Source organism: Cyprinus carpio, chromosome B13, assembly GCF_018340385.1.
Source record: "Cyprinus carpio isolate SPL01 chromosome B13, ASM1834038v1, whole genome shotgun sequence".
NCBI lineage: Eukaryota > Metazoa > Chordata > Actinopteri > Cypriniformes > Cyprinidae > Cyprinus > Cyprinus carpio.
In genome coordinates, this window is record NC_056609.1 from 10,292,874 (window position 1) to 10,303,235 (window position 10,362).

Here is a 10,362-nt window from a genome sequence, read left to right on the forward strand (position 1 = left end):
CTGATTTATTGTGTGAATGTGTACACAAATAATAAAGCATTTGAGCAGACTGAGAGACAGACCCCACAGTCTTTACAAATTCTGGTAGGAAATGTGATTTCCTGGTATCACTAATAAGGCTACTGTAATAGGCTACTATACATAATAATACTAAAACAGATCAGTATAAGTGTAGAGCCAAGAAATAGTTACATGTTACAAGAGGGTACACTTTTTTGCTTAATGTGGCATGTGCTCTGTAACTTTATTTCTGTTTATGGTAAGCCTGTGCCTGTTTGGTAACCCATTGTGTGCACTTGCCTAGAAATACATAATTTTCACCACAAGCTCATTTACTGAGTCTGTGAACATCTCTATAGTAGTTGTTTTTATAAGTGCTGGGGAAGGGGGACTATTTACAGTTGTGACATTGTTGACATTGTCCCCCCTCCCCCCGTGAGGTGTTTATGGTTTGGCTGCCTTGACCACAGCTTCAACTAGGGGAAACCAGTACTTTAGGGTAAAAAAGGAAACACTGTGTCCATTGCCACTTGAGTGATATACAGTGTGTTCTCCTGGAGAGGCAGTGCCCTTTAATCTGTGTGCATTCTTGTGGTTGCTCAGATACTAGATTTACACCAGGATGTAGTCTGTGCTACAGTAGTTATGTAATAGTCAGCCTCTTAGTAGTACTTAAAAAACGTACTAAGTGTTCTGTTTATTACAATCATTTGTAAGGCATTCACATTTCTGAGTCAGGGGACAAAAGTGCAAAATCACATTTACCTGTATTATGTCTTACAAACCAACATTATTATACTCTTTTTCTTCTTCGTATTCTTTGGTATTTAAGATCAAAATTACCAAATGTGACTTACAACACACTGTTAAAAACAAGTTTAATAATTGTGGGAATATTTTCATAATACACAGATTTTCATTAAAAAAAAGTGTAGACAGCACTAAATAGAGCATAAAAAACTGAATCTTGAATTTTATTTTATAATAATGCAGGAGTAAATTAATTGTAAATTAATAGGAAATTTGATGATATATATTTTTGACAAATAGTAACAGCATGTGGTGGGGATTAAAAAGACTAAGCAGACATTCTAATAATAAAATGCACTGCAGAAAGTTCAGCCAATCAAAAATGTTATTGATAACAATTTGAGTACAATAATCTGTTAAATAACTGAGTAAAACAAAGTCAGGATGGCCTGAGGGTGAGTGCATTTTCAGCTATTTAAAGTGATTTTAACCAAATCTGAACAAAGGCACCATTTACTTGGAATATGAGCAAAAACTCGTTCAAGGTCAAAGAAAGGGTAAAAAAAAAAAAAAAAAACACTGAAAGAAATATTGATGCAAACAAACAAAAGGCCTTTATTGACATCAGTGGGGGGAAAAAAAATTATGATGGTCAATAATTACTTTCAGCAGCAGGGGGCATTAGCGATCTATAACCAACAACGTGAGAGATTTCAGTGTTCACCTTTCTTTAACCAGCTAAGCTCTAATATAGCCTACATTAAAGCACACGATAGCTTTACTATAACAACATCAACCAGTAACGAAGTATAGGCTACGCATCGTTCTGAGGAAGTTTTAAGCCTTTTCTTTGTACTCTGTCGCTTCTGATAATCAGCTTCAGTGGTTCAGGTCTCTGAACTCACCCAAACATTTGCGTAATAATCATCATCCGGAATCAGAGATCCCAAAAATTACATGAACAAGCAAGCTGAGATGACGACGTGGGCGCATGCTTCTCATAACCAATCGTTGGGCGACTGATGTTGCATGTGTGCAGCTCTCAACATGTAAATGAATGACGTTGGCAAGATGAGCACCAGCACTATGACAGCATTCAACAGTAACTTTCCGCTGCAGGTCAGATGCGCGCTCGAACTGGACAGACTGATGTAAACGGGAGGATATACTCAACATAATAACATTTCTCGGGCTTCAAGAACAGAAGGGGGCAGAATAAAGGTATGTCATATATACAAATTGTGGTCCATTACAGTTTAAGTGTGAAGTGTGAAAAAAAAAGCTTATAGTATTATTAAAACTATATTATATGATGTAAATTGCTTCAACACTTAAGGTTCAACAGCATATTTACAACAAAACTGCATTATAGTTAGTGTCTACCATTTTAATTGCTTATATGGCTGTTGTATTGATGAATATATCTGCAAATAATTCAATTTGACACCTTTTTAAAGATTTTGTATATGAATTTGCCTTGATGGAGTTACATATTAGTCACACTTATAATAGGCTATGTGAACCCTTAAAATAATTTTATTATAAGGGAGCTTTGTGTGTCCCTTAGATACATTTAAAATGAATTAACCTACTGTAACAGTGAAAACATGTCTTAACTTTTAAATATGTGTTGTAATAGTCATGTTCACCAACCACATTAGTAAAATCCTCTAACTTTATTTTTTGCCCTGTTGTTTTTCTTCAAGAAAATGTATTTTGGTCTGTCCCAGCCCTGTATTTCTCACTTCTCTTTGTTGTATTATCAAATATACACAATGAATACTAAAATAAAAGCTAATGTTTTCTAATTCTATATTTGATAGATTATAGGTTTGATTAAAATGTGCCCCCAAGTTATGCATCAACACTGTTGCATCCTAACTAACCTCTAATAATTATCACAATGATGTCCAATTTCATCAAAATAAATAAATAAATAACTCTGACATAATGACAGTCATCCAAGGATTTGAAATCTTCAAGGACGAGGATTGTCACTAGGGGACAATTTTAAACATTCAGTCCTGTTACTATGGTTTTGTATAGTAAACAGCTCATTAATAAACTTAATGTCATGACCTTGACCACTTATTTATAGTTATGGATAAATTGACTTTAAAAAAGGCAATTCTCTATTTGTTTGTTTAGAAATATAGCTATATGGAAATATTTAAGAAATAAAAAGAATAACACAAAAAATAAAAAGGCATCCATGTTATGGACTGACCATAAAATCTAAATATGGCATCATATTTCCCATAACATTCTCCACACCTCTTGGCTGTTGTATGTTAGGTTTAGTCTAATTTATCTTGATGCATGAGGTCTAGAGTGTATTTGTGTGTACACACGCGCGTGCACAAGGATAGTAAAACCTGATTTTTTTTTACACGAGGGAAAAAAATTATTAAAAATAGTAAATGTTTAAATGAAAGTTTAACAATGCAAACAGATTTTCTGTAAGGAGTAGGTTTAGAGTTAGGGGATCGAAAACATCGTTTGGTCAGTATAAAAGTAATAGAAGTCTATGGAAAGTCCCCACAATTCACAGAAAACAAATGTGTGTTTGTGCTTGTATCAATGCCCATAAGCAAGGGCGGAATTTACAAGAAATACTTTGAAATAATTTTAATACAGTGCCAAAGGCCTCTGGTTGCCAGATGATTTTTTGCAAAGCACAGACGTCACCATACATGCCAAATCATGTCTAGGCCTTTTGTGAGTTCACTGAGAGTGAGTTTTATTTTTATTATTCATGATAGATTACGGTCATGAAGGAAAAGAGAGGCTTTCAGGATTTTAAAAATTTCTAACTGGTGAACTCATCAAGGAACCTTGTAATATGCTTGATGGCATGTGTGTCTGTTTTGTGCTGACTCAATATTTGCCCTAAGCAAAGCCATAATTAAAGGACAGCGTTAAGTAAGAGGATCTATCAGTGTTGTTCTAATGACACCATAATATAGACATAAAACACACTGAATTCAACAGCCTCGCCATTCTTTGCAAAATACCACTCAAACAATTAGACTCAGCATGCTCCTAATACTGCTTCCCTGGTAACATCTTTTCTAACACTCCACATAAATCTGTTTAATATTCTCTTTCACACTTTCTCCTTACTTTCCTTCTCATCTAAAAACTTAAATATATGGTTATATAGCCTAAAACAAACTTTAGGAAGAACATCTTCATGTTTCACTCAGAGCTTGCCCATCACTGCAAAAGGTTCCCCTTTTTCTCTACAGTTAATGACTTTTCTAATTTATGTCAGGCTTTTTTATAGTGTTATTTTAGCATTGTTTAGTGTTTAATTTGTATTACTATTGTAATATTTTTATTAATATTTATGTAGTCATCTTAATTTTAGTTTGTTTTTAAAAATGTGCTTTTGTAATTTTTTACAATTTCGTTTTGTGAAAAAAATATTTCTATTTAGCTTTAATTTCAGTTGTAATTTCAATTTCATTTTATTACTTCACTTTACTTAACTTAAACTTCAGTTAGTCGCAACATTTCAGGTTTAAGCTCTAAATCTTGAAGTTTTTCATCTAATATTTATGTTTTATTTATTTCAGATTTATTTCAAGTAATTAGTAAAATCTTTAGTTAATGATAACAACACTGGGCACTACAATTTGATCAATTTGGGTCTCATTATCAAAATAACGTGAATAGTTTTAATAGGCTTTTGTACTATCTAGCCTTTAACCGTTGAATAATTGAACAGGATTTGTGAGTGTGCGTGAGCGTGGGAGTACTAGTGTGTCGGCTTATGTGTTCACAGTTTTATTATCCTTCAGCATTCAACTGTTCAACAGACTGCAAACAGGGTCGAGTCCTTCAGACCACCATCAGCTGAATGAGTATGATGGAGGCCTGTTTCATTATTTTACCAAGCTTCATATTTGCATACCCACCTGCACACGCCAGTGTTGTCCCTGTCACACTGCAGCCTGGAGCAAAGTTTAGGTGGCGTGTTTGGTTGTGCGCATGCTGTTAAAACCATGACAGTTTGAATGGGAGTCAGGAAGGGATTTTGTTAGGGATCACGGACTGAACAAACATGCAAATGCAGCAACTGACTTGTTGGAGCATGAATTTAGATCAAAGTGTCTTTTTTGTTAAAGGAATAGATTAGGCACAATGAAAATTATGTCATTATTTACTCACCTGCTTCCATCCTGTGTTTTTCTTTTTCGATGAAACACAAAATTAATGATCATGATAATCAAAAAATCTGAAGACCTCCTTTTGTGTTTCATGGTAGAAAAATAGACTGGATTGAAATGACATCATAATGTTAGTATTGAGGTGACCTATTCCTTCAGTGTTGCTCAAGTTCATTGGTGTGCTAGTGTTATAATCTGAATACCATTCAGTGTTTAGTGAGGTCCATAAGATTTTATGTTTATTCTGCAAGGTTGCATTAAACTGATCAAAAGTATCATATTTCTGAAGGATCTTATGACACTGAATGCTAAAAATCCAGCTTTGCATCACAGGAATAAATTATGTTTTAAGATATATTCAAATAGAAGGAAGCTGTTTTTAAATAGTAATAATATTTTACAATATTAATGTCTTTATTGTATTTTTTATCAAATAAATGCAGTGTTGGTGAGCATAAGAGACTTCAAACACATTATTTTAATGACGCCAACATTTAAACTGTAGTTTAGGCTCTATATAATTTCTGTCTATATAATTTTTGGTTGCCACAAATACTTCAGTCTTCTCATTTGATTCATCTGTAGGTCTTTATTTGTATAATACAGAAGTGAAAATTATATATATATAAAAAAGTGTAGTTTAGATTAATTTTAGGCTGATTTATGTTTTGGGTAATACTTTATTTCTATAGTCCACTTTAGACATTCTACTAACAGTAAGTAACTTTGCAACTACATGTCAACTAGCAGTTAGTAGAGTATTAGTAGACCCTCTGCTAACACTTTCTTTGTCAACTTATTGTCAACTTATACTAACCCTAAACCTACCCATAACACTAACCCTAAACCTACCCTAACACTAACCCTAAACCTACCCTAACAGCTACTGTGAGAGTTAGTAGACATGTAGTTGCAAATTAATGAGAATTAGTTGACATGTAGTTGACATGTAGTTACAAAGTTAGTTGTTAGTAGAATGTCTAAAGTGGGCTATCGAAATAAAGTGTAACCATGTTTTGTTTTCCCATTAGAATGACAGATATAATGAACAACCCAGAACACACTCGAGCAGACTTCACTGTGAGTGACACCGGAGAACAAGGCGTTTCCTTTCAGGTTGGTATCTAATCTTTTCATTGGTCATTTCACCTTCAGCTTCAGAACACACACAATAAAAAATAAAAAAATAAAAAAATACAAATAAGTCAATATGATTTTCTGCTAGTCTTCCAAAGTCATACAATAGCTTTGTGTGACAAATACACTGAAATTTAAGGTGTCATTGGCTGTAAAATGTTGGCCTGTCTATCATTCAAAGCTATTGTATTGACAATTTTTGGTGTTATTTCATCACTTTGTGGCTTGACACCCCTGGTCCACTTTCAGTTTCATAATATGAAAACAGCCTAGTTATTCTTCATCCCCTTTTGTGTTCCATGGAAAAAAGAAAGTCATACAGGTTTAGACCAAAATGTGGGTGAGTGTGATGATATATTTAAAGCATTGGGCTGTACTGTTCCTTTAAGTCAATAAACTTACTGTAAAAGGAACATTCAACATGACAGATAAAATCTACCATCATTTATTTTCAGATTTTCCCAGACACACAGGAGCGCCACCCCAAGGTGTTCAAGCGCCTGCCCTCCATCGTAGTGGAGCCCACAGAGGGAGAGGTGGAGAGCGGAGAGTTACGTTGGCCCCCAGATGACCTGAGAAGCACAGACCCTTCCAGCCAAACCCAGATATCACACAGCCAGAGTACAGGTGTGTAAGAGAATAATTCAGGAAAAATGCCTGTTTTTCTCTCATTGACCCACACTACGATGTGCAATAATCTCAAGAGGACCGTCTGAATATATGCTGCCTGAATTCTGCTTATATGTGTTTCTGTTTAGACAAGTTCATTTATAAATTACTTGCATGCATTTCCCCCTCAGATGAAGTCAAGTGCAGCAGCCTGGAAACATCAGGGGCAGCTGAGCGTGACTGAAATTCAATAAATACGTTGTCACAAGTCTGCCATTATCACAAGTCTTGGTTCTCACAAAATTTTCACACTTAGAAAGACACAGATACTGACAAGCAACACAAAGCTACATCTGAGCACCCTTTATAACACATTCATGGCTTTAAAAAAACTTTTGAAAGTCTTTTGTACTTTTTAAGATCAGACTCATTACACATTTTATCTGTGGAAAGTGGCTTTAACAATCTTACATTGCCTTCAGACTTGAAGGCCTAGTTTGTCTTTCCTGATGCAGAAATATACAGTATCCTCTACATCTATAGATGTCTGAGAATATACTGAAAATGTGTAGAATTTGGATGTCACAATAAAAATGGATTGTATGAGCACAATTCAGCTGAGAATATGAATGTACAGAATATTATTCAGTATAAATGTATAAAAAACACAAATCCAGTTCCTGGATCTCAAGTAAGCAATGTGCAGTCAGTTAGCCAGTAGTGCTCTATTATTTAGCTTTATTGACCAGCTGATTATATTAGTTCAAGTAATACACGGATACGTATCCAATAAATGGATGTAAAATATTAAACTAATTTAATGTGTGAGATGTAAAAACCACAAAGTGATACAGATTTAAACAAGCACAACAATGTGGGAAACTGATTGCCAGGTCCACATAAATATTTGGCCTCAGAAAGTTAAATCACAGCTTTCTGTGGTCAAATATTTATGTATATTTACTGTTTATGTGTACTGGCCAATCAGAATCAAGTATTCTAAAGAACCATGTAATGAGCACAACATACTCAATGGTTTTGGATGCTTTGATGATCCATTTAAAATCTAGAGAGAGATGTATTGATTTGTTATCATGCCCTCCACTTTGATGTAACCCAGAAGCCCATGAATGCATATTCTAAAAAGATTGCAGTGACCACTGTGAATCTCTCATTCATGTGAAAATTATTCATTACACGCTCGGCGGCTGAAAACTCTCTCTCCTCACCATCTGGCTGAGGCTTGTGAGGAATGACTGCTACTGAACTTCAAACACGTCTGCCTGTCAATCAGCCCGAGGACAAGGACTTCCTTAAATCTCCAAGCCCTGTCTGACTTTCTGCAGACTTGAAACACAATACACAATATTTTCAAAGCACAGCTGCTGGAGCTAGAGTCCCGCACTGGACTACAGACAGAGATTGCCTATAATACAGCTTAATTTATGGCTATAATTAGTTGTGTCTGCTAAGACAAGCATTGAGTGCTATTGCTATTTTCTTTCTTAGGGCTAAGAATTTAAACAGACACCTATCCTTGAGTATTATAGAACTTATTCTTAACCGTTTGTACAACAGGCATGAATGATACACCAAATCATGCTGGGAAATACTGGGAAGGCCAACTCCGATATTGTGTCTGCGAGTATTGCACATATAGGCATAAGACACTTACAATTTCATGTACATTTTTGCATAATATCTACTTTAACAGTAATGATAGATTAGATGTTGTAGTAATATTGATGTGACTCTTGAACCACTTCACAACATACATTGCCCTACTGTATTTCTTAATTTCTAAATTCCCATAGTGAAAATGCCCTGATGTGTATCTGTGTTGTTTATAGTCTATATTTTGAAATGGCCAGAAATGTCTACTGTAATATTTTCATAATCCTGCAACTAAAGGCATGTGTTTGCCATAAAAACACTTCCCAACACTATCATACGAGGTGTCTCCATCAGGATTTTTGATCTTTTTGTATTGGCATGCATTGACAGTTGTGACTTTTAGTACTTTTTAAAGAATAACTGGAAATTACCTAATTAACCAGCAGAAACATCTTCTGGAAAACCCTGATCAGAATTTTGTATTTTATTTTAGATTTCTATATAAGATTTGTACTCAATTGCCTTCATTTCATCATCAAACTTGTTGTAAAAATGAATGGATATTTTAAGATTACACTTGCTCTTAATATGTACACATTTTTTGTTTGTTCATTTGTTTGGTAAGTTTAAATAAAGATTAATATTAGATAACTGCTGAGTTTGTGTTCTTCGTCCATTAAATCTCCTTTGTTTTATCTATTCCTATTTACACAATTTAGCTCAGAAAAATGTTTTCTTAGACACTATTATTGCATTGTTTTGTGTAGTTTATAATCCTGCACATTAAGTTATTTTCTCTGCTCTATAACTGCATTGTTCCCAAAATGTCTAGGAATAATGGGGATTTTGTTTGGGACGAGCATTTTCATTTGATCCTGTCAACCACAACACAAGGACACAACACAACACAACACCTTCCACCACTCCAACTTCACCTCCATCATTATTTTAATTATTTTGTAGTCTGGTGGGAACTAAGAACTTAAATCAGGTTATAGTTGTAAATTAAAGATTATTGGAGTATGTTTTGCAAGAAAAATACTATTTTGGACTTTCTACTTTAAATTTTCATGTTTAATTCAATGTGTTGGTATTTCTTTGTAATCATTTGTGAAATTTACTAGCAATTTCTGAGTAAAAAGACAACACACAGACAAGGCACTTTAGAAGGCACTGGTATTTTAAGTGAAATCACAATCATTCCAGAAATAAGATGACTATGAATGAGTGATTTCAGCATGAGACTGACCACAGAGTCCTTGTGTATAAGAGCACTGAGTCCTAAAGATAAAGGGGGCATGAAGAGATTAAGCTCCCATGGAGCTCGATGACCTCTCTGTGATTAACATGACCCTGATGACTTGAGTTCAGTTGGATGCATGTGATGGCCATTGTCTCCTCACTGATCCAGAAATCCCATGACAACATGGAATGCGCTCTACTTTCACTGATCACATCTGGCACTTGAGTAATAAAGGAGCAGTTACACAAAAATGAAAATTTGTCGAAAATCTACTTACCCTCGGGCCATCCAAGATGTAGATGAGTTTGTTTGTTCATCAGAACAGATTTGGAGAAATTTTACATTACATCACTTGCTCACCAGCAGATCCTCTGCAGTGAAGTGCCGACAGAATGAGAGTCCAAAAGCTGATAAACACATCACAGTAATCCACAGGTAATCCACACGAACCGCATCCATCAATTAACATCATATGAGGTGAAAAACTGTGTGATTGTAATAAACAAATCAATTATCAAGGTGTTTATCAACTTTAAACCATCAATTCTGGCCAAAATACAAGTCCATAATCCATAATAATGCTTCCTCCAGTGCAAAAGTCCACCCCTTGTTGTCATCGCACATCACAATCCACCAACATACAGTATTTGTTTAGCTGCTTTGGACTGTTTTTCCTCGTAGACGGTGCTTGATCTGTGTATATTTTTTTCTCTACTGATTCAGGCAAGATGCCTTTTTCACTGAAAGCAATAGAGAAAGCAATATTATGTATTGAGGACTCTGTTTTAGTATTTTAGACAGACACAATGGTTTGTAGTTAAAAACATTTAAATGATG

General features: G+C 34.8%; 1 protein-coding gene across 1 annotated transcript; it reads left to right on the forward strand.

The window, feature by feature from the left end:
* Positions 1 to 1,538: 1,538 nt before the first annotated feature.
* si:ch73-49p17.1 (protein LBH) lies at positions 1,539 to 8,933 on the forward strand. The gene is made up of 4 exons (XM_019117194.2): positions 1,539 to 1,971; positions 5,954 to 6,038; positions 6,515 to 6,686; positions 6,860 to 8,933. Exons 2-4 carry the CDS (start codon positions 5,955 to 5,957, stop codon positions 6,910 to 6,912), a joined length of 309 nt encoding a protein of 102 aa, XP_018972739.1. The 5' UTR covers positions 1,539 to 1,971; position 5,954; the 3' UTR covers positions 6,913 to 8,933.
* The last annotated feature ends 1,429 nt before the right edge of the window (positions 8,934 to 10,362 follow it).

Excerpts from the sequence above, each read along its gene's own strand:
- si:ch73-49p17.1 (XM_019117194.2), top strand. The coding sequence starts at position 5,955 with ATGACAGATATAATGAACAACCCAGAACACACTCGAGCAGACTTCACT. Across the intron at positions 6,039-6,514 it reads AACAAGGCGTTTCCTTTCAG|ATTTTCCCAGACACACAGGA; the intron begins GTTGGTATCTAA and ends ATTTATTTTCAG. Across the intron at positions 6,687-6,859 it reads ATCACACAGCCAGAGTACAG|ATGAAGTCAAGTGCAGCAGC; the intron begins GTGTGTAAGAGA and ends TTTCCCCCTCAG.